The following is a 24471-nucleotide window of genomic DNA, read 5'->3' as shown; positions in this document are numbered from 1 at the left end:
TAAAGAAATTGAATTAGTCATTCAAAAGCTTCCTAAAAAGAAAAGTCCAGGACCAGATGGCTTCACATCTGAATTCTATCAAACATTCCAGAAAGAATTAGTACCAACTCTCCTCAAACTCTTCAAAAAAATCGAAGCGGAGGGAAAACTACCTAATTCATTCTATGAAGCCAACATCACCCTCATACCACAACCAGGCAAAGATATTACAAAAAAAGAAAACTACAGGCCAATCTCTCTAATGAATATAGATGCAAAAATCCTCAATAAAATTCTAGCAAATCGTGTCCAACAACACATTAAAAGAATTATACATCATGACCAAGTAGGATTCATCCCAGGTATGCAAGGATGGTTCAACATAAGAAAATCAATTAATGTAATACACCATATCAACAAATCAAAGCAGAAAAATCACATGATCATCTCAATTGATGCAGAGAAGGCATTTGACAAGATTCAACATCCTTTCCTATTGAAAACACTTCAAAGGATAGGAATACAAGAGAACTTCCTTAAAATGATAGAGGGAATATATGAAAAACCCACAGCTAATATCATCCTCAATGGGGAAAAATTGAAAACTTTCCCCCTAAGATCAGGAACAAGACAAGGATGTCCACTATCACCACTATTATTCAACATTGTGTTGGAGGTTCTAGCCAGAGCAATTAGACAAGAAAAAGAAATACAAGGCATCAAAATTGGAAAGGAAGAAGTAAAACTATCACTGTTTGCAGACGATATGATACTATACGTCGAAAACCCAGAAAAATCCACAACAAAACTACTAGAGCTAATAAATGAGTACAGCAAAGTAGCAGATTACAAGATCAACATTCAAAAATCTGTAGCATTTCTATACACTAGCAATGAACAAGCGGTGGGGGAAATCAAGAAACGAATCCCATTTACAATTGTAACTAAAAGAATAAAATACCTAGGAATAAATTTAACTAAAGAGACAAAAAAACCTATATAAAGAAAACTACAAAAAACTGCTAAAAGAAATCACAGAAGACCTAAATAGATGGAAGGGCATACCGTGTTCATGGATTGGAAGACTAAATATAGTTAAGATGTCAATCCTACCTAAATTGATTTGCAGATTCAATGCAATACCAATCAAAATCCCAACAACTTATTTTTCAGAAATAGAAAAACCAATAAGCAAATTTATCTGGAAGGGCAGGGTGCCCTGAATTGCTAAAAACATCTTGAGGAAAAAAAACGAAGCTGGAGGTCTTGCACTGCCTGACTTTAAGGCATATTATGAAGCCACAGTGGTCAAAACAGCATGGTATTGGCATAAAGATAGATATATCGACCAATGGAATCGAATAGAGTGCTCAGATATAGACCCTCTCATCTATGGACATTTGATCTTTGATAAGGCAGTTAAGCCAACTCACCTGGGACAGAACAGTCTCTTCAATAAATGGTGCCTAGAGAACTGGATATCCATATGCAAAAGAATGAAAGAAGACCCATATCTCACACCCTACACAAAAGTTAACTCAAGATGGATCAAAGATCTAAACATTAGGTCTAAGACCATAAAACCAGTTAGAGGAAAATGTAGGGAGATATCTTACACAATGGGAAACAATATTTGGAAACGACATATCAGATAAAAGTCTAGTATCCAGAATTTATAAAAAGATTGTTCAACTCAACAACAACAGGCAGCCAACCCAATTACAAAATGGGAAAAAGACTTGAATAGACACCTCTCAGAGGAGGAAATACAAATGGACAAAAGGCACATGAAGAGATGCTCAATGTCCCTGGCCATTAGAGAAATGCAAATCAAAACCACAATGAGATATCATCTCACACCCACCAGAATGGCCATTATCAACAAAACAGAAAATGACAAGTGCTGGAGAGGATGCGGTGAAAGAGGCACACTTATCCACTGTTGGTGGGAATGTCAAATGGTGCAACCACTGTGGAAGGCAGTTTGGCGGTTCCTCAAAAAGCTGAATATAGAATTGCCATACGACCCAGCAATACCATTGCTGGGAATCTACTCAAAGGAATTAAGGGCAAAAACTCAAACGGGCATTTGCACACCAATGTTTATAGCAGCGTTATTTACAATTGCAAAGAGATGGAAACAGCCAAAATGTCCATCAACAGACGAGTGGCTAAACAAACTGTGGTATATACATACGATGGAATATTATGCAGCTTTAAGGCAGGATAAACTTATGAAGCATGTAATAACATGGATGGACCTAGAGAACATTATGCTGAGTGAGTCTAGCCAAAAACTAAAGGACAAATGCTGTATGGTCCCACTGATGTGAACCGACATTCGAGAACAAACTTGGAATATGTCATTGGTAACAGAGTCCAGCAGGAGTTAGAAACAGGGTAAGATAATGGGTAATTGGAGCTGAAGGGATACAGACTGTGCAACAGGACTAGATACAAAAACTCAAAAATGGACAGCACAATAATACCTAATTGTAAAGTAATCATGTTAAAACACTGAATGAAGCTGCATCCGAGCTATAGGTTTTTGTTTTGTTTTGTTTTGTTTTGTTCTTACTATTATTACTTTTATTTTTTTTCTCTATATTAACATTCTATATCTTTTTCGGTTATATTGCTAGTTCTTCTAAACCGATGCAAATGTACTAAGAAACGATGATCATGCATCTATGTGATGATGTTAAGAATTACTGATTGCATATGTAGAATGGTATGATTTCTAAATGTTGGGTTAATTTCTTTTTTCCTGTTAATTAATAAAAAAAAAAGCAAATATGAGATTTTTGCTTTGGAAAATAGAGCTATTTTTCATAAAGATGCCTGTCATTTGTGTTAACATATAATGGGCTTATTTTTGTTATTTTTAAATGAAATAAATAATTTAACATTTTCTGTTTTAATTTCTAACATAACTCACAATAATCTTTAAGAGTAAAGGTATCCTGAGACCAAAATCAGTGGTACAGACAAATCAAATTTTAAAAAGTCACCTCCCCCCACCCCCCCCCAAAAAGGGCACCTCTGACAAATGGTTTTCCATAGTTCAAACTTCATTGAAAATTATGTTTCTGAGATTTTTAACCCTTTAGATATTTATATGATGCAATAAATGTGGTCCCTTAGCTCAGTAATTCTCTCTAGAAATACTGTTTTTCTCCACAGCCATCACATGAGAGGAAAATTTCCTTTTCCCTGCATATTCCTGTGGGAATTTGCAGGATTATGTACAAACCATCAGTGGACAACTATAACTGCACCCCCTCTAGGACCACTCAGGAAGGCGCCTGAGTGACCTTGTTATAAGAATCATCTTGGATCCTCTTCAATTTATCTTGTTAAACCACTTACAGACATAAATACTTCATTAATAGTAACAAATTTCCTGCACTTCAACTCACAGTTAACTACTCCTCTTACATGCATGCAAATTAAACACAGACCACCTTTTCAGTTATCTAAAGTTCACTGATTAAAAAAAAAATGACCATACTTTATCATTAAACACCTTCCAGAAACTCTATCTTAAGAAAGTATGCTCACCTGAAATTTGTTATAATAAATAGCATATATATATATGCTATTGTTATATATATATAGCTATTGTGAAACTTCTTAAGTGGCATAGATGGAAAAAAAACTTCCATGACTTAAGTGCAATTAAGCGTTGTTAATATTTGACTCATTTTACCTTAGTCCTTCAAAGAAAAACAAATTAAGATTCAGTACTTACAGGTCTTCCCTCTTCTCCAGGATAACCAGGCAATCCGTCAGGACCCTTCCCTCCCTAAAAAGAAAAGCAATTTGCATAAATAATCTGGACTCTAAAGTCTATTTCTCAGATCTGTGTGAACTAAAACCTGTTAATAATGGATACCCTTTAATCACTTAATTGAGATTTTACTGAAAAGCTATGATTTTTTTGAGAATCATGATGCTAGGTTGCAATGATACATAGAAACAGATATTCTGATCTGTATTAAAGTGAAAACTGGAATACCTGTTTATTTTCAAAGTCTTATTTAATAGTTTGCTATTGTAACTCCAAACTAAGATTAGTTTCTACTTAAAAAACCTAAGGAAAACTGTCACTCTGGAAGAGGACTTTGACCTTGTTTAAAAAAAAAAAACCCGTAAATAAAGCGATAACAATCCCCCATAAAATTTAGGAGAAATAGTTACTAATTTCTGAGTGACTCAGCTCTTTGGTCTCAACTTCTCCTAACATATCTAAACACAATCCATTTCCTCGGGTTAGTTTGACTTAACATTTCTTAGCAGGGTATTTTTATTTAGTCTGACACATTCTATTTGTGATCAACAAAGACAGGAATGCTGAATTATAACAAACAAAAAGAACAGAATCCTCAAAAATTCAAAATACCCCATCTTTGACCTTTGAGGCGTTGTCGCCGCATCACAAAGAAATTATGTAAAGCGGCCCCCAAGTCTGATTTTCTGATTTTTCCATCTTTTATCAAAGAACAACTTGGAGAGAAAAATCAAAAGCAAAGGTAGAGATACAATTTATTTTTCAAAAAGTAATTTATACACTTTTCTAAATCTTCAAAGGCATCAAGAGCTCATTTCAACAACCTCATGGAAAACCTTCCCAAAAGAGCATATAAAAAGACGGTGCAAAGACACTACGGGGGTGGCAGGGTGAGGGGCGGCCAGAGCCCACAGCAATAGCAAACGCATGGGGTGGGGCGGGGGGGCACGGGCGCGGGGATGTCTTACAAACGGGCCCGCTATGTCCCTCAACGCAGCTGCAAGTGTCTGTTCCCCTGCCAGCACCACAGCGTCAAGTACCGTGAGCTGCTGAGTGACTGTGGGTCGCCGTCCCTTGGCAACACCCAGGGAACTGGGAACAGCCCAGGTACCCGGGAACAGCCCAGGTACCCCAAAGCAAATAGGCTGAGCTGCTGGCCCTCATGGAAATGTTAGAAAAAGGGATCAGACCCGTCTCTGCGGGGAGCAAGAGTGCAACGGAGAGACAAAGCCGGCTAGAGGACAGGTTCAGGAGTGCTTGGCTGAAACAGGCAGGAATGCCAGATCCCAGCCTCCTTGTTAGTTTGAAGGCTTCCCATGAGAAGTTACAGGTCATCTCCCCTGTTCAGATGAAACTTGGTTCCAAAATGTTAACAGTTCAGTTTCCTTTCCCTCCGAGTTTCATTCTGTTTCCATGATTTACTAGGCTCTGAATCCACAGATTTTAAGATTGAGAAAAGATTTTGCAGTTGATTAGGATTTGCGTTCTAAGTAGTTAGGAAGTACCCAGCTTGTTTGTCTTCCCTAAGCGTTCATTCGAATAATAATAATAATAATAATGCATGGAAATTACCTATCTTACATCAAACTAGTTTGCCTCCAAAATACCAGTATTTAATCTGCTCTTTTGAATACATTCACGCTACCTAAATTGTTCTTTGTTCCTTTTCATAAGCTAATACAACTCTAAGGATTCTGTTTTTAGTAAATATTGACAGCACACTTTATACTTAGCAGCTGATCTGTTTGGCATACAATATAGATTCTGCTTATTATAACTTTTTTTTTTTGCTTAAGCATTTGCATGACTATTAGTGCTTTGAAGTCCATTAGAAGTACATGAATTATAAATAAAGAAGAGCAATTTATCTTACCTAACGGGGACATTCCCCACCCCAATTTTTATATTGAAACTACATATAGATTTCAGTTCTGCCTCCTATAAATTGATCAAATGACTAGAAACTAAAACTGTTCGCCTCTTTGTGTATATTTATTATTTGATGTAATGAGGCTTATTTTCAGAAAGGAAAGAAGGGAGGGAGGGAGGAAGGAAGGAAGGAGAAGGAAAGAGAAAACAGTGTAAAGCCAATGGATTTTTACTTAACCTCACATGTTGGTTTGTGAGAATAGAATCATGTCAGCCCTGGACATCTGAGGATCATCTCTAATAAGAAACTCTCTTTTAAAGACGTTAAGTAGTAATTTTCCAATGACTCCCACCACGTGAAACCAGGCACTGTGTCTTCTCTCGGAGTTTAAAACTATAGAAAAGAATGTTAGACAGAACGGAAAGAGGCATTTATTACTGTGATGTGGGACGAGTGAAAATGTTGAACATGAGTGAAAACATCTGTGCAGTGGTGGAACATGTAAAATTATTTGTCAAATGCGCATCAGTAGGCAGAAAATACGGTGGAAAGAATGTGAGACGTAGAGTCAGGTAGACCGAGGTAGGGGCTTAAATCCCAATTTGCCTCTTCAAAACTGTGCAACTTTGGGAAATAGATGTCCCCTTTCTAAGTCACAATTCTGTAATTGCGGCTGTAAAATCATATTGACCCAAAGGTTTGTCAGGAGGGTAAAATGAGAAATGGCTTGTTAAATACACAACACAGAGCTCAGTATTCAGTGGACACCGAAGTGTCATCTCTGTCCCCCTGTCCACACCCAACAAATCCTCACCTTCCTCCCTGGACCCCCGTCATCACCTTTGTACCCATCTTCTCCAAAACATATCCCACGTATATTGCAGCACGTTCTTTCTACAATTGTGTTCTGAAAAACAGAATCCACATCACATGATTTTTTCATCTGGGTTAGCCTGTATCATATTATACCCAAAGAAAGAGAATTCTCCGAAGGTTGTAAAAATTATCATAATTAGTAAGTTCTAGTGAAGGATGGTGTTTAGAAAAACACTTACAAGTTGCTTCAGTAAGATGTTTGGGAGGGATGGCAGTGTGATGCTCAGAGGTTGCTTATATGTAAATCCTCTGCCAAATTCTAACTCCTGGAGCTCCTCTAATTTATTCACACCATCCAGGCCGATGAGCAAGAGTCCCGAGAATCCTTCAAAATATCAACAGGCAAGTGAACTCCTTGTGTATCTTGTGAATGGTCTGTCTTTGTCTCAGCCCCAGATACTCATGAACCATCCACCTTTCCCCTATTCTTCGCCTCCCTTCTCTTGAGGTTGCATTTTTATTAAAATCAAAACTAGTTCAAGGCATACATTCTTTAAAAATTGGTCTGACACCTTTAAATCCCACCAGCTGGAAGTGAAGCAGTTAAGTGTTATCACAAGGGACTCATCGCTCTCTTATAACCCCCATGTTTATTTCATAGAGGATTTTCAGCCCTATTGTACTCTGCTACATCTTTCAGAGCCCATTCCTGAAACAGATCATTGTGTTTTATGCTTAGAAACTGTGGCCATTACTGGGGTTGTTCTAAAGTATGCTGGTTTCTCTTCTTAAGGGGGCATAATGGGATTGCACTTCTTTGGGAAAGTTATATGATCTTATTGAGCCACAATTCCTTACCTGCAAAATATTACCAACCTCATGAAAGAAGTGGTCCTACAATTTGCGCTGGCCAATGAAATGTGAGCAGAAGTGGCCTGTCCTGCTTCTAGTCACTTCCTTGGAGAAACTTTAAGAGCCAGTGCACAGTTTACCCCATTTCCTTTCTCCTGCCACAGCAACCCAAAAGCTCCCCTTGGGATGAACCCTCCTTCAGCCTGGGTCTCTAGTGATGGGCATGAATCCTGAGAAATGAATACATTTTTACTACTTTAAATCACTGACATTTGGAGGTGGCTTGTTAATTGAAGAGTAACAGCCTTTTAGTGCCATTGATGTAGGCACTAAAGGATCATTCAGATTTGTCCATGTAACAGAGATCAAATAGACAAGGATACTTTGAAATTCTGTATTTTAGAAACCCAGAACAAATATTACTATTAATATTTTGAACAATAAATTCTCAGCCCACATACCCATGCAAAGAAGTCTTCTGCTATTGTAAACAAGCTGCATGATAATCTTGTGGCTAGAAATTGTATACATACTGTTCACAAGTTCATAACAATAAATTCCTAGAAAAGGAATTGCTGACTCAGCACATAGGCAAAGTTTACAGTCTCTTGTCACATACTCCTAAGTCCCTTCCAGAAAAGTCACGCAATTGAAACTCCCAGGGGCATTCTGTGTAGAAAATTCAGGCAGGAATAGGTTCTCATAAAAAAATATTTCAGCCCATCATTAACCAATGGAAAGTATCATCCCTGAGAAGTGGCTGAAATAAGTTGCTGGTTGATTTAGGGCTTTCATGTGGCACAAAGTGGGAATGGTTGAAACCATCATGTGGTTGGACAAGGTGTGCTGTGCTGCACAGGAACACCCAGGCGAGGGAGCTGGCATAGATGGAGAGCCAGCAAGCAGGCCACTGTCCAAGCCACATGCCCAGGTGCGGGTGACATATGCCCAGAGGATAATTTTCCCAAAGATGCCATGGGCTAGCCGCAGCCCCTGGAGATGGAGGGGGGTAGAAATAGAGAGCAAAGCTGACTCTAGACTTCAGAGAAAAGAAACATATGAACCCCTAAATCTAAAAGAGAAAACAGCACCCATTCACCATGAAGTGGAGGTGTTTTGACAGTGCAGGTGCTAGGATGGAAATTTGTCAATCCTGCCTAAGTCAGAGACTTCTAGTCAGCATTGGGAATTGGGGGATAGGGAGACTCTCAGCTCTGAGCAACCCTCTGGCTCATCCAAAGAAGGAGGCCGGACATCAGCCTAGTGGGTGCTGACATAGGTTAGCTTACAGGAAGCTTCTGGAAATCAGAAAGTGTGTCTCAGACCCTGTGAGAAAAACAGACCCTCACACCTACCACCCTCCCAGGACAACTCTGCACTTACCGTTGCTGCGGAGAAGCTCAGATGTTTCCTTCAATCTCTCTAAATCATCATCTAGTCCATCGGTAAACACTAAAAGGACCTGTTATTTAAAAGGCAGACAGAGACAAAGAGAAAGGGAGAATGAGCACAGGAAGGCACAAAGGAAAAGAAGGAAAGAAGGGTAGAGAAAAGAGGGAACCAAGAAGGATGCTATTAACTGAACATTTCTTTAAAATGCAAAGATGAGTTATTCTGGTACTGGCCAGCTTTTCACTCTGTTCCTTTTTACCTATTTACTTAATTTTATTATTCATTCACTTGTAGTTCAATCTCTCTACCCACTCTTCACTTGCAGCCATCACAAAAAGGATTGGAACCAGTTTAACCTATTCACTTAAAAATCCCCTCCATAGGTGGGCCACAGTGGCTCAGCAGGCAGAGTTCTCGCCTGCCATGCCAGAGACCCAGGTTCAAATCCCGGTCCCTCCCCATGCAAAAAAATAAATAAATAAATAAGGAAAAATTCCTTCCAAAAATTGCCATAAAATATCTGTTATTATCAATGCCAAACATCAGAATGTTAACGGGGATTTCAAATGTGTTGGGGGTGGTTATTTTTTATTATGGTTTTAATACATCCTCAACAATTAAAAAGTATTAACTCCTAAAAAATTAAATTTAAAATGTTAAAAATATGGTTTTAAAAAATTTGCATTGCTAATGTATGTAAATTTATATTGCTAATGTAAATTGATTGGAAAATTATTGAAGGAAAAACTAATTGCAATGTCCAAAGTTTGGGGATGTAATTTCCGAATAAATGTAACATGAGATATTTTCATCTCTGTGGACTTCTGTTGGAATAAACTTCATGTGTGGTGTGGAGAGAGGTGGGGTTGTGCTGGCCAGCAATTAGCTGTCACTAAAGACAATTCAAGGTGCTGACTGGAAAATAACTCTAGATGGTGATGAGAGGCTGCAAGTAGCTAAAGAGCTTTCAAACATCTCCCAGGTTGTCTTTGGAATGAATTTACGCCATGGAAAAATCTAGATCACTCAAGAGGGCACAACTTGAGGGCAGGGACTTTATCCTTGTATCCCAACTAGCATCATTCAGCACAGAGCCTCTAGAGATTCATAAATATTGCTGATTGCATGAAAACACATCTCTTGTTGGTTCTTACCAACTATGGTTTTACTCTATTTAGGATCCCCACAAAGAACAGTTTAGTTGGGCTCAGTCACAAATAGCTTATCCTTCCTGACGGCTCCCTGGCATGGGTTCTCATCATGTATTACCTTCACTTTAGCAGAAGTGAGATGGATAGCATTCTCTCCCAGGGACTGCAGAAAAACGACGTCCATACGATTGTTCTTGGCAGCCTGGTGAACCAAGAACTTCTGGACGATCTTGTCACTGTACTTGTCAAAGCCTGAGTCAAAGATAAGCTGGCCATTTGGGCCAGGAACCAGGTAGCGGAACCTCGTGTTAATCTGCCCAGGACCATTACAGCTGATGTTGGAGAGCAAGGTCAGCTGGTGCATCAGCTGTGGCAGTGACCCGTGAAGCTTCTGCTGGACTTGCCTGGTGGAGGTTGAGGCATCAATTCCTACAGACAAATCCATGTTGCATCCTTCAGGGTCTAGGAGAAGAAAATCAGATTAGTCATCTAGATACACACGACCAAACCCAGAAGAAATCACCCATGCTGGTCCTGACATAAGAACTCCCAGCCAAGCCACAGAAGTGTGAGCTAAATAATGGTGGTGGTTTAAGTTTTGAGATGGTTTCTTACATGGCAAACTCTAACAGATACAATAAATACTGTTTCATGCCTCTATTCCTTTGCAGATTCTGTTCCCTCTGCCTGAAGTGTCCTTTCCCATCCCTTTACCCCAATCTGGTTAACTTGTACATGTCCTATAAGTGGTAATTCAAGTGCCACCTCTGCTCTGAAGCCATCTCTGACTCATGTCCCCACGTCCTCAGTTGAGATATTGAATTCCCTTGCATACCCATTGTGACTTTCCTTGACCTTCTTCCCTCCCAGGCAAGGTCTCCTTGATAGAGGGGATTATGTCATGTTATTTTCCCAGTGCCTAGAATATAATACACACCCAGGAAATGTTTGGCAAGTGAATTAAGAAGGACAAATAAATGAGCCTTGAGTTGCTTTCAGCATTAGCTGCACTATTTCCTTCTCCCCTGGAAGTTTTCTTCCTGATTCATCACCTGTGCACACACCCTGTTTCAAGAGTGGGACAGCATATAAGGAAAGGTCAGGTCTGGCAATCACCCCAAAATCTGTTCCCTCTGCCTAAAGTTTTTAAGCCCTCCTGAAAAAAGTGTATCTAGAATTTGAAGACCCATTGATCTTTCAGGCTATACCCACATGCTCACAGGTGAATAATAAGACCATCTGCAAAATTCCAACTGCAAAAGTTGATGATCACAGGCACACCTGGACTAGAACCTGAGTGAATGAAATTTATAAATAAGTTCATCAAATAAAAAGGGGCACTTTTATCCATTACTTTTGGACAACAAGGGTAAATCTGGGCTGTCCAAGGCAAGCCAGGACACATGGGTGTCTTCCCTTTACAGCATCACATACTGGAACATGTGGCTCAGAGTCAATAAAAACAAAACTGCAGATAATTTGGGGGAAAACAAATATGCACCAGGCCCTTTGCAAATGAAAAAGGGTCGTAGAGAGTATCTTAGAAGGTACTCAGGAACCGAAATCCAGGGCTGAGTCATGTACTTTCACTCCCCTAAATGTCATCTTACATGTCCACCAGCCAAAATGTTTCTAGAATCGTCAAAACACAAAACAGAAATCGTCTTCTTTCATATAAAACAGTTTATTTTTGTTGTTTTTTTAAATCTCTAATTCAAATTCACCAAATGAGCTTTCACAGATGTAAATCTCACTTCTATGTTATATCTAATTTCAGAAAAGAGGAGTGCTCTTTGCAGTGTGGCATAATGCTCCAACATTTCTGATCTATATTTTCCCCAGGAACACTATCAACTGGTTCTATTCTTAACTATAGCTTTGTTATTGTAGCATGGGAAATTGTCTTTCCTTGTTAATGGACAGGGTTTTGCCAGATAACCTCTAAGATCTTTTCAGCTTTATGTTTCCAGAATGCTATAGTTAATTAGGTTCCAGGCAATATTAAAGCATCCAGATAATTACATCTAAAAAGGTACAATACAAAGTTGAAGATAAACTTAAGTCCTAATTTACTACATTGTTGTAAAAGAAACTGAAAAGAAAAGCTAGAATCCCATGTCTCTTACCCTTTCAAGGATGATACCCAGCTGCATATAAACAATAATTCAAAAAGTAGGTCTTTGCTGCCTGAACAAAACTTAACTGCTCAATGCAGGACAATCCACAATCCATGCTTACTTTTTTTAAAATAGTACAAATGTATTCTTTTCAAATGATTTCCAGATTGGCATAGGCCACTGCAAGGTATTGATATTCTTTTGACAGTCTAAGCAAAAAATAATAATTTTGAATTAATTAGTGCTCTAGAAAATCTGACTTTAAGGTCTGATGGGATACAGAAACTCATCCCAGGCCTACAAAATTCAGCCTCTGCCTTCAAAATAAAGTGTGTGCCCCAACTTTTCATAAGGAGTCTCTGTATGCATAATGGCAAGTGCCCAGTCTACCCCTCTGCCAATATTTCCCATCTATAATTCTTAACCTCTCTCTGTGTTGTTCTTCTTGTCTAGAAATTGGATGTCATAATAATAGCATGTAGCTCGCAAGGGGTTGGTGTGAATATCAGATAAGTATATTCCATCTAATGCTGAGGAACAGTGCTATGTATTAATAGAAAACCCAAGTAGGAATCTTGATGGAGCCTGCCGTGCCTTTAGAGTTCCGTAACATGTGCTAATATAAGACCTTCTTGCTTGACTTATGTTTTCTGTTACTTGTAGGGAAAACATTCTGAGAAGGGGATTTTTAAAGACCTGCTAATTTCTCAGATTTCTTGTGATAAATCACATAAGTTAAAGGATGAGAAAGTGCTTTATAAATGTCAAAAGCCCATGCTTTGCCTCCCAACTAAAAGTAGCAAGGCCTTGTTAAGAGGCATACAGTTAAATAAACACAGAGATGACAGCATTCTCTCCCATTCTTTGCAGCATGAAACTGCAAAACTCTTCTCAAGCCAATTTAATTTATCTATATTTAAGGATATAATAACAAAACAATGTCCTGTGTATGTGGCTTTTTTGTAGGAATGTTGGGCTTTATGAGTTCCATTATATGCTATACTATATTATACTACACTGTACTACACAATGCTATACCATATTACATTGTTCTATGCATTCTATGCTATTCCATACAATACCATACCATGCATGCTATATTATACTCTTTAATACTCAATATTCTATGCTTCACTAGACTGTCCTGTGCTGTATTATATTGCCCTCCAACTCAAACTGTGGTCTGAGGACAAGCAGACTCAGCATTACCTGGGAGACCATTAGAAATGCAGAATTCCACCCACGACCTACTGAATCAGAATCTGCCTGTCATCCAGATCCCCTGTATAAAGTTTGAGAGGCACTGTTATGTTTTTCTATACTATACCAAGAGGCAGTACAGGGCAGTATTTAGTACACAGCATCTAGAACTTATCACAGGTTCAAATCTCTGCTCTGCCATTTGCTTGGCCCACATAGGCTAATCCTGCTGTGCCTTAGCTTCAACTGCTAAATGAGCCTATAACTGTGAGGATGAAATGTGTTAATAAATGAGAAGCTCTGTGAACAGCTCCAGCCCCAAATAAGCACCACATGAAGGTCATCTATTCTGACTATAATGCAGCTGTACAGTAGAACTAGTCGAGATTGGTGCACAAGAAGAGGGAGTCTTCTCCAAAGACATTCTCTGTGTCAGTTGGGGAAAAAAAGGTAAACTCAGAAGAACAAACCCAGACTCTCAAGAGAAGGAACCCCTGTCTCTGGGCCTTGCTGTTGTGGATAAATACTTGAGGAGACAGAGCAGAACTGAGGGTGGTCCTGGGGTAGGTGAAAGATGGCTTGAGCCATGGGGAAGGAGACTGGAAACAAAGTGGGGTCACCCCTGTAGAGAGTCTCATAGAAAAGACATTACATTTATTTCATGGGAGAGAGAGGCTGTCCAACCGATATTATTCTCTGCTTCTATTTCCCTTTAGATATGCCCAAACCTCAGTAATGTTGTGTTTAGGCATTCCAGCCTGATTTCATTTATGTACAAGGAATGGCACTTTTCCAGACAGGGTTCTGAGCAGGGTCAGGCTTCTCTGGAGGCCAGAGTGATAGATGGCAGTCATAGAAATGATTAAAAGAAGCCCGGGGAAAGTCAATCAGTATCACGAGTTCACTCCAGTTGTCCTCCCACAGAAGGATCCTGGTTCATTTCATTGAGAACCAACAGGGTCCCTGATACCTACAGCGGGCTTGTGAATCAAAACCCAAGTCCTCTGTCACTCACCTTGTGGACTGCAGATCTTATAAAGAATTTCCTTCTCCATGTTCTGAAGGGACTCAAACTGTTCTTCATAGTACACGTAGTTCTGGTCACCAGTAATCTCCAAAAGCTGGGCATTTTGGGCTTCCCCCACCCCAATGGCAAAAATAATGATGTTTCTGTCCCTGAGGGCCTTGGCTGGTACTGCTACGTTATCCCGGGCAACCCCATCGGTGATCACAATCAAATACTGATGGACATTGGGTCTCCCTCCTCTTGAACTGTCAAAATAAGGCAGTGTGAAATGCAAGGCCTGCCCAGTCAGGGCACCCGCGTACATTTGCTGGACCCCCGAAATGGCCCGGTGAATGTCCACCTTGGAGGAGAACTGGTTGAGCCGGAATTCTTCCTGGGTGGTCGAGCTGAACTGCAAAAGGCCAATCTGAACTTCATCCGCACCAATATTAGCTATGTTCACCATTCTCTCCATGAATCCCTTCATCTTTTCAAAGTCATTTGAGGAGATGCTTTCTGAACCATCCATCAGGAAGATAATGTCAGCTTTCCTATCCTTACAGGCTGGGGAGAGAAAAGGAGCAGAACAGAATGTTCGTTCAGAGTCTGAATCCGATTAATTGCACAAGTCCCCAAGGACTGGCTGGGATGGCAAACATGCAACATGAAAAGATTTTAAAAGGGGAGAGGAAAGGAGATCGGCTAGACACATTTTCTTTGATCCTGCACAGTCCAGACTCAGAACAAGACACAGCTGTATGACAAGCATATAAAATTTGACCGGCTGGGTGCATTCTAGGTCATAGTCACTCTGAGTGTGTCCAATCCTCATTTGCTGAGGAGTGAATCCACTCAAGAATGAAGCCTCTTCAAATGCATCACACGTACATATGAGAGAGAGAAAGAAAGGGAGAGAATTGTCGAAGAAGAAATTCTTACTCTCTGAAGAGCAGATGTCCTGTACCACTTCCTGTTGGATGGCCTTCAGAGAATCAAACTCATACACAAAAAATGTCTTGTCTTTAGCTATCTCATTAAGCTCATTGATGTTAGCCTCTCTTACTCCAATAGCATAAACGGTGACTCCGTCTCCCCGCAGTCCATCAGCAGCCTCAGCCACAGGGTCGTCGGACTTGCCATCAGTGATGAGTATGAGAAATCGAGGCACGTGGCTGCGGGCAGTGTCTTCAAAGACCTGCTTCATGCTACTCAGGGCATGCCCCGTCCTGGTGCCACCTCCCATCTGCCAGATGCTGTCAACGGCCACTTTCAGCTCTGCCACACCGGGATACCGGCTGAGGATAAACTGACTCTCAACTTCTTCTGAATACTGCATGACTCCAAACTGTACTCTGTCAGGTCCAACCTGGAACAGCTTTATTACCTCATTCATGAATGTCTTCATTTCAAGAAAATCATCTGGCGTGATGCTGCCGGACCCATCGATAAGGAAATAGATATCTGCCTTCTCGATATGCACACAGCCTAGGCAAGAAGAGGTAAGCACCAACAACAGCCAAGATTAGGACAGAGTCTGAGATGGGGTGCAGCTTTGTCTCCCTCAGTGCTGTCCATTGAAGAGCGTTCTTTGGCCACACTGGGCAGGCAGGAATGCCTGTGAGCTAGTCTGGGGGCGGCCACCCACCACCGGCTGACAGGAGCCTGGGGACAAATACAGCAGCTCCCCTGTCCTTGGGGGCAACAGCTGTGAAGTGAGTTCTGCACAGCTTCCCAAGTGCCCTCACAGGATTGAGCCCCAGGTGCGTGCAACGATAACCTGCTCACGAGCTCACCCTCTCTGGCCTCTTCACCTCTCTCACTCCCCTACCAGTGCTTCCTGGGTCACCTCCCAAATAAAGCATTTGCATCAAACCCTTGTCTTTTTCTGAGGACTCCCACTCAAGACATGAGGAAATATGCTAGACATATCTGCAACGGGGAAGTGAGGAGCAAACTGAAAGTAAAAATCACAGAGTGTTGGAAGCTGTCAGTTGCCTCAAGACCCATCATCCCTGCCTCTCAGCCATGTCACATTTTTAAAATATGTGAATAAGAGTATAGACTTTCTGAAGTTTAAAACTTTCCATTTTAAATGGGTTGTACTTAAATGAATCATTTCATGAAATGAAATGAATTTGTAAATGAACATGTGTGAGACGATCTGGTCTCCAAAGACAAGTCTAGTTCCTGTCTCACCATTTAGTGGTTGCACATGGCTTTGCCTCCTCCCATCTCAATTTCCTAAACTGTCAAATGAGGATTTTAACACTTTCTCAGTAAGCTTATTGTGAGGATTAGATAAGATCATGTAAAAGCAGCAGTGTAAAAAAAAAGAAGGTTACAATTACCCAGTGGGTTACTTTTGTCGACTAGCGGATTACTCAAAAAGAATGAAATACAGTTTTCTCCTTGCCCCTGTCCATGAAAGCAGTTCAGTCTCCTGTTAGTGAACTCTGGATTCCCTCTAACTAGGGAAGATTTAAGAACCTTTTCATGTCTCCTGGCCAAGAGGGAAGTGATCTGCTCAGGTCCTTCTGTGGGATTCCCCAGGTCCATGCAATGTTTGGGACATATTTATACTTAAAAAAAAAAGAAAAAAAGTGTTGTTTGTCCGAATGAAATTCAAATTTAACTGGAAGTCCCGCATTTCTCTGGTGACCCTGCCCTAAAGGGCAGCACTGGAAGGGGCTGTGGCACGGAGGGGCACAGGGACGAGTGAGCCGGTCCCCCGTTATCTGTTTGTTGAATACTTTGAGAGAAAAATTATGGAAACAGATGGCAGCGGCGCGGTCCTTGCCGAAGCCCAGCGCCCTGGTGGGAGGAGCGGGGCAGTGGGTGGGGGGAGGTGTCCACGCACAGAAGGCGGCGCTGCTGCGGCCCAGGGGAGCCCTGTGTCCTGCACCCTGCCTGACATGTACTTTCTTGCCAACTCTGGTAAATGGACTTTTGGGGGAAAAGAGAGAGTGAGACTCTATTTCTTACAGTCTGGGAAGCCGCTGGGCATTCACGTCTGTTATGAACATGAAGTGTTCACGTGTTAGGCACAGAAAAGGAGCAGTAAATGGTAGCTGGTAGGACCATAGGATCATCTGGAACAAAACTCTGGTAAGACTTCATGGCTTCTGTTTGTCTCTAACCAGTCCCCACCCCCAATTTCTCCGGGCCTTGGGCTGATTTTCCTAATTTCACATTTCTTTTTAGCTCTTATGCAGTTGGGAAGGGAATCAATTCTAAACTCTTTACACTGTTAATAAATTAGCTGGGCTCCTTTTCTTTCCTTCTTCCCTACAGGATACAGGAAAAGAGCGTGCAAGGAAATAAAATTCAAATTTGATGATGCTATTCCTTATTCCCAGAACAGAGAAATGGACAAAAAGTGCTGGCCAAAGAGAAAGATCGGAATTTATTTATTTATTTCAAGCCTCACAAGTACTCAGGAGATTACAAGATCATTTAATGTTTGCTAGAAATAAATATATTCAGTGATTTTCCCCTCAAGGTAAAATCACAGCTTTGAATTTTTAAGTTAATCATCTATGTTTCAAGTTGTCATCTTCTTTCTAAGATACTAATTTGAATATAAGAAGTACTAGCATTGGTAGACAAAAATAGACAGACAAATAAACAGGCAGGCACAAAAATATTCATAACAGCCAGTAAGTGACACATTTGGAATTTAAAACTCAGGCAGTTTGACTCCAAACTGCATATACTTAATCACTATTTTGGGGGGTGCTTTTTTTTTTTTTTAATTTTTTTTGACTACATAAAGTAGGAGCTCTCCCAATAGAGCTTCCCTTCCCTGACTCACCGTATATTGATACTCTTACCAGTTAAATTGATATTTCCCTTCCTTCTGAAAACATATTGAGTGATGCCACCATAAGCCATTGAATGCCCTCCCCCAGGGGCTTCCCAGTTAAATATCACTCAGTTTTTGTTTCACTCAGTAAAATAATATGCTTTGTAAGTTCAACTCGCTTACCAAGAGGGAGTTGAGTCTTTCTCAGCCTGTAAATGACAATTTTGTTGTAATAGCACAATTAATAAATATTGTTCAAATTAATATAAGATGTGAGTGTGAAAAATTGAAGCTTGTTTTGTCTATGGAAACTAAGTTAACTGCTTAGAAAAGATTCAGTAAAGGTGAGTTGCTGGTATACTAGATGGTGTTACAAAAGATTGAATTTTTGAGATGGTAAAAATCAGTAAGGATTTCTATACTCAGGGTGCTTAAAATTGGCTAAGTTCTCTTCCCACTTTAAAGAAACTGAAGCTGAATATTAGAAGCATCGACGCCACACCGAAAACTTGGCAAATTGATGTTTATTTATGCTTTCAGTTAAAATTCTAAATTTCAAACGTTTCTATTTTTAAAATAATTTCTGCTTTAAAAGTTAAGATCGGATCAATCCATTCTCAGTGTTCATGGCTTCTACTGTAAATATAAATATACCTTCATCAAACTGTTAAAAGATGAGGGTAAAGACAGAAGGAGGGAGAATGCGCATTTTTCACTTCATATTCTTCCACATTGTTTGGAATCAAGACAAAATAAAGATCTTATAAGTCTGGGATTTTGTTTCTGTAATGAATTGACTCCAAAATCTACTCTGTCCCCCCTTTGGAGATTGAAGAGGTGAGTGGCTGAAGAAGCAAAGTAAAGACTATATATATAAAATTTGGCTTTGAAATTTATTGCTTTTTTGTATATACATTATTTTTCACACACAAAAAGTTGATTGTGATGATAAAAAATGTTTACTACTTCTAGCCTCCAATGTTCTGGAGCAACTAAAAGAAAAAATCTGAGAGGATGGAATGGTAGCCCATGACAAACTCTGGGATCTGTCCTGTAACTACTTGTTGATGAGTGCTTTGAAAACTAGTGCTTTGTTCTTTCTTTGCTTTGTATATATGTTATATTATACCAAAAAAAAAAAAAAAAGGAAAAAAAAACTTTGGAAAAGGCCCTCCTACCTTCTTCTAGGGCATAGCTCATCCCAGAAACTAAAGTTCTTCTGCTCCCAATCTCAGGGCACAGATGGTTCTTAATCTTGCTCCCCACGATGGAGAGCTGCAGGAAGGACTCCAGGGAGATAACATGCTTCCAAGGAGGATATGATGCCACTTTCTCCAGGACCTTACTCTGTGAGGCAAGCTGGGTGCCCACTGCGTAGATGGTGACTCCTGCCCTACGGAGGAGAGAAGCTGGTCTGGACACGTCCTGGGAGAAGCCTTCTGTCAGGACCACAGCTATCTGCTGCACGCCATGTTTAGAACGGCTGCCCTTCTCTTGAATGAAAACCTTGTTCCTTAGGAAATCCAGAGCAGCGCCCATCTGGGTCCTTGTTTCTCTTCCCTGGTAGGTTAATTTGTCCAAATGCTCTAAGATTTGGGCTGGATTCTGAAATGTATCCAGTGAAAACTCAAGTCGTGGTTCTTCACCATAGAAGACCAAGGCGATTCTCACAACATCAGGATGAATGGTTAAAGAGTTGACAGTGGACTTTAGGAAATTGACAACCTGTTGGAAATTGGATTGCCCAACCCTGCTAAATTCTTCAATGAGGAATACTAAGTCAGCCGGAATAGCAGTTGGACATGCTATAAATGAACAAGAACAGAAATATGGGCTTTAGCAAGAGAACAGAATAATAAAGACAATTCTCATTTTATATATAAAATTATTATATATAGATAACAAAAATATACTTAGTATAATACATAATAATATATTATACTACCTTATAATCATATATTTCAGAATTTAGCAGAACACTTTATTTGGCATGATGACCAAGGAATATCAGAGTCCATACCACTCTCAAAATTTTGCACATGAAAGAGTATACACATCACAAGAAAGCCCTTTCAGATCATCTGTCATTTTATCTGAGTCCATTGGAAGCATCTGAGTCTTAACTCCATTTTTATAATTTCAGAAGACCTTGGATCAAATTCTCTTTTATAGGCCTGAACTCTCCTTTATATTAACCACTGAATTAATCATTTTCCTCTCTCTTGGTAAAAGATGGAAATAACACAGTGTGGCTACGAACTCATGCACCTTTGACATTTTTTCATGTCATTTCAACAGAGGGAACATGAAATTTTCAAGTGTCTATGAAAAATCTTTGTCCAAAAATTGGGCTACCTGGGTATTTCATTTTACTGTAAAAGAACTTTCCCTTTCACCTGCTTCAAATGGAGTGATGGAGTTATGACTGTGTAAACTCTCTGCCAAGAAGAAACCCCTCTGGGGCAGTAATTAATGTGAGAAAACCCACAGTGCCCATAATCCAAACAGGTTCAGGCTTGCTTTAACACATGAAAAAAGAAATCTCCCAAGCAGAAAGCCAAAACCACACATGCAGAGGGCTGAAGCCTGTGTGTAGACAGCTGAATATCATGAAACAAGGCTTTTAGAAAAGGGAACATGAGGACAGCAGAGTAGCCTTTCAACTGATCTCTACATCTCTTGAGATCCTGAATTTCCCCCTTGTTCCTTTTATATAAAGAACCAAAAATTAATGCTAGATTTTAAGAGTATTTTCCCCTTGTCTTTGGCAAGGCTAAAGCACCTTCTCTAGACACTCCAAGCATCTTTGAGTTCTTCCTTCCTTCAGCTGCCAGCTGCATGTGCTGCAGACTTTGAAGCTGTCTGCAGGATGCATCCCCTTTACTCATCATCCGTCACCAATGAGCTGAGCTCAGGTATCTCCCCCACATGACCAGATGACAATCAGGCTTAAAGCCCTCCTGAGTCTGAGGTCCCGTCTGGAATCCATTCTGCCTACTAAAGGCTTTCTTAAAGAATGCTTTGGTTGTGCTGTGTGTCTTAAAAGCCCACAGTTACTTCCTTCCCAGTGCCTATGAGACCCTGTAATCAGGGTCATTTTACCTAATCCCTCTCATTCCTTACTTCTTCTAAGCTCTCCCATCTCAATTGGCCCCATACTCATTCAGCTCATTCCCACCTCCTCCCCTTGCTCATGCTGTCCCCCCTTACCAGGAATGCCCTCTTTCTTTCTCCCTATATTTTAAAATCACACCCATTACTGAAGGACTAGCACAACTCCTCTGCAGTCATCTCCACTGTGTCCTCCTTTTGTCTTATTTCTACTTGATGTCTTGTCCATAAAATACTGCTTATTACCACTCTCAAATTCACTTCCTTATTACCTCTCCCGGATTTTCCTTTTCTTATCTCATATGTGTTTGCAAAATTGAAAAACCCACTCCCTAAGCTCTAGATGGTGAGAGATCTGGACAGAGCTGGGACAATTCAGGAGGAGGAATTGATCACTTCTAGATGTGGAGGGGTCAGGAGAGGCTCCACCAAAAAGGTAACCTTAAGAACTGAATGGGAGAGTTTGACTGTGGGCATTCAAGGCTGATGGAGTAGTATGTTCAAAGGAAGAAAGAGAAGTAAATAGTATGACTTGTATACAGCAAACAATGGTGGGAGGTAAGGCTCGGTAGTTCTCAATCAACAGTGATACCCATTCCCAAGAACATTTGTAAATACACGGGGATATCTTGGATTGTCCCAATGACTGGGGGATGCTACTGGTAAGGGCCAGGGGATGCTAAATTTCTTACAATGCACAGGACAGTTCTACACTATGAATTGTCCCACCCAAAATGCCAAGAGAAATTGAGCACCATTGAGCACCTTGAATGCCAACCTAAGGATGGACTTAGGACTTAAGCCCAAATGTTCTTTCTTCATGTGAAAAAGGCATATGATATCTTGAATTATTGTTTAGACTTAGAAATTTACTCCCTGCCCCCACTTCCATGGAAGAAGTACACTTTCCTACTCCATGATGTCAACTTAGATGACTTGCTTATTGGCAGACAAAATATAAAGGAGGTCTGAACAGTACTTATGTAATACGGCTTCTTTTCTCGCACCCCCTTTCATTACCACATAAGGAAGATGCCAGCCTAATGGTCCCAGAAGAAAGATAAGAGACATGTGGAGCAGAGTCAAACCTAGATTTGGCAACCCTCAGCCAGATTCCAAATCAGTGAGGAAGTCCAGCGAAAATCAGAAAAGCCAGAATCAGTTGAGCCCAGGAAAGATCAGCTGACCCTCAGCAGATTTTTTAGAATAAATTATTCTTTTCAGCCATTGAATTTTGGATGGTTTGTTAGGCAACATCATTCTGGCCATAGTACGTAACATAAGGTGCATGCCTAAGGTAGGTCCATGCCTCCTCCTCTTCCCCATCCACTGAAGTCAGTGCCCCAGTACAGAAGAATCCAAAATGCTCCTCTTCTCTGGTCTTCCTCAGACTTTCTTTTTATGCTGAACATCCCCCACCTGCCAAACATTGCTCCCACATCCCAGTGGCCAAGTCTTACCTACTACAGCCTCCTCCTTGAACTCAGTTCTGAACTGCTGTCGAGCACCTTGTATTACTCCAGTCACATCCTGCAGCATCTGTATGACTCCATCTTCTTCTTGCATCTCATATACAAGGGATGGGGTCCCCATGCCCTCCAGTTCTTTTCTGTCAAAGTCTTGCACACCCACAGACACAATTTTCACTCCTTTCTCCCTCAGTATCTGGGTGGCCTCCCAGATGTCATCCTCAGACTTGCCCGAGGTAATGATCACTCCATACTGAGGAATTCCCTGGAGAAACCGGCTTCCTGCTGCCTCCTGGAAGAAGGTCTGATGAAGATACCGCAGAGCCTCTCCTGTCCTCCTGGAGCCACCCTGGGGCACAAAGTGCTCATGGATGTGAGCAGTCATCTCATCCTGAGTCTTGTATGTACTGAGCAAAAATTCTGTGTGACCCTGATCACCATACTGAGCCAGTCCAATCTGGTACTTATCCTTTCCAACCTCTAGCATGAGAACCACTCTGGAGATGAAATTCTGCATCCTTTGGAAACTGGTCTGTGATGTGCCCTGAGAGGTGTCAACAAGGAAAACCACATCTGCATAGGTCTTCATGGATTCTGGAATTGAGGAGAGGTGGGGGTGGGGGGGAAGAAACAGAAAAGAAAGTAAATCGAGTTCTCATGAAAATTGAATGCAAGGATTCTTTTGTATGGGCAATGTGGGAGGGAGGAGTTCTCTATTTATACAACACTGTACATGCTATATTTCTACTCCAGGTATGTCCTCCTTCCCTCTCTACAGCCTATTGTCTCTGAAATACCTTTCAGTTATTCTTCAACTGAAGGAGCAGGCAAGGGAAGTTAACATTTACTAAGAAATTATTTTTGCTAGAGCATCTTATGCACTTTTTCTAATTTAATCCCCATAAACTACCCTATTAGGTAAATGTCTTTGTTGTGCAGATAAGAAAATTGAGGCCTGAAGAAGTGAAACTTCTCGTCATGATGACATAACTAGAGAAAGACAAAAGAAGGATTAAAATACAGACCTGCTAGACTCTAAAACCCATGCTATTTCTTCTGAAACCACACTCTCGGATTTCATTCCTTTCTCTTTCACCCATGAGAATTCCATCCATTCTTCAGTCCCCAGCTCAGATGGCCCTACCTGTGGGAAGTCTCCCCAGACTCCCCAGCAATGATGGCCAGCTCCATCTCCTGCCCTCCCACTATATCCGGTTTACTCTGGCTCATATTGTAGTTAGATGGAGCACACCTGTGTCCTATCATTTGTAAGCTCTTCCTGGATAGGAGCTATAGTGTATTTACCTCATCTGCTCCATCTCAGATGACACCTTGCATGTAAGTGTTCATTTAATTCAAATACTGATTCCCGAGCAGATATTATTTTAAAATGAAATCTATACACTGACTAGATAACAGAATAAGGCATATACTCAAATGATAATGTCAGAATACTGCTTCAAGTATTCATCACTGGGATCCAGCTGAGTTGGCTTATTGGCCAAAAAAGTAATTTTCAAAGAACACATAATTAACTAGCATTATAAATCAGTGCTATAAGAGTTTTCATCAAGTGGCTTAACTTGAGCTACTTTGAATCTCTAAAAGACTTCCCATTCCATACTGGTGAGCTCAGGACTGAACAGCTGGCTTTTATAACTAGGTATCTGATGTCCTGGCACTAGACTTTCATGTTGTTCATTCAGGAGAAGTCAAAGCACAGACACTTAAGGGTAGTCAGCGGGAGCTTTCAGCATTTAGTTACATACCACAACAAAGAGCTTTTTATAGCTGGCAAAATGGAGCAGCAACAGTCAAACCTTACTTAGCCTGTTTATCCACCATGTACTGTCCTTATTGTGCAAGTCTATAGGAGGGAAACACTAGGTCCCTAGAAATGTCTGTGATTTTTTTAG

General features: G+C 40.6%; 1 protein-coding gene across 1 annotated transcript in view; it reads right to left on the bottom strand.

Moving 5' to 3' along the window:
• The window catches only part of LOC143657560 (collagen alpha-4(VI) chain-like), a 115978-nt gene that overhangs the window by 72388 nt on the left and 19119 nt on the right, over positions 1-24471 (bottom strand). Inside the window, exons 5-13 of the mRNA XM_077130092.1 lie at positions 22547-23149; positions 19154-19780; positions 15113-15658; positions 14183-14737; positions 9969-10312; positions 8691-8769; positions 6695-6840; positions 6454-6546; positions 3731-3784 (exon numbers count right to left, since the gene is read on the bottom strand). Of these exons, the coding sequence (XP_076986207.1) occupies positions 3731-3784; positions 6454-6546; positions 6695-6840; positions 8691-8769; positions 9969-10312; positions 14183-14737; positions 15113-15658; positions 19154-19780; positions 22547-23149 (3047 nt within the window). The remainder of the gene's footprint in view (positions 1-3730; positions 3785-6453; positions 6547-6694; positions 6841-8690; positions 8770-9968; positions 10313-14182; positions 14738-15112; positions 15659-19153; positions 19781-22546; positions 23150-24471) is intronic.

The sequence above is a fragment of the Tamandua tetradactyla genome, chromosome 15, assembly GCF_023851605.1.
Source record: "Tamandua tetradactyla isolate mTamTet1 chromosome 15, mTamTet1.pri, whole genome shotgun sequence".
NCBI classification, from domain to species: domain Eukaryota; kingdom Metazoa; phylum Chordata; class Mammalia; order Pilosa; family Myrmecophagidae; genus Tamandua; species Tamandua tetradactyla.
The sequence above is the reverse complement of the archived record's forward strand: the minus strand, read 5'-3'. Positions and strand labels throughout refer to the sequence as shown.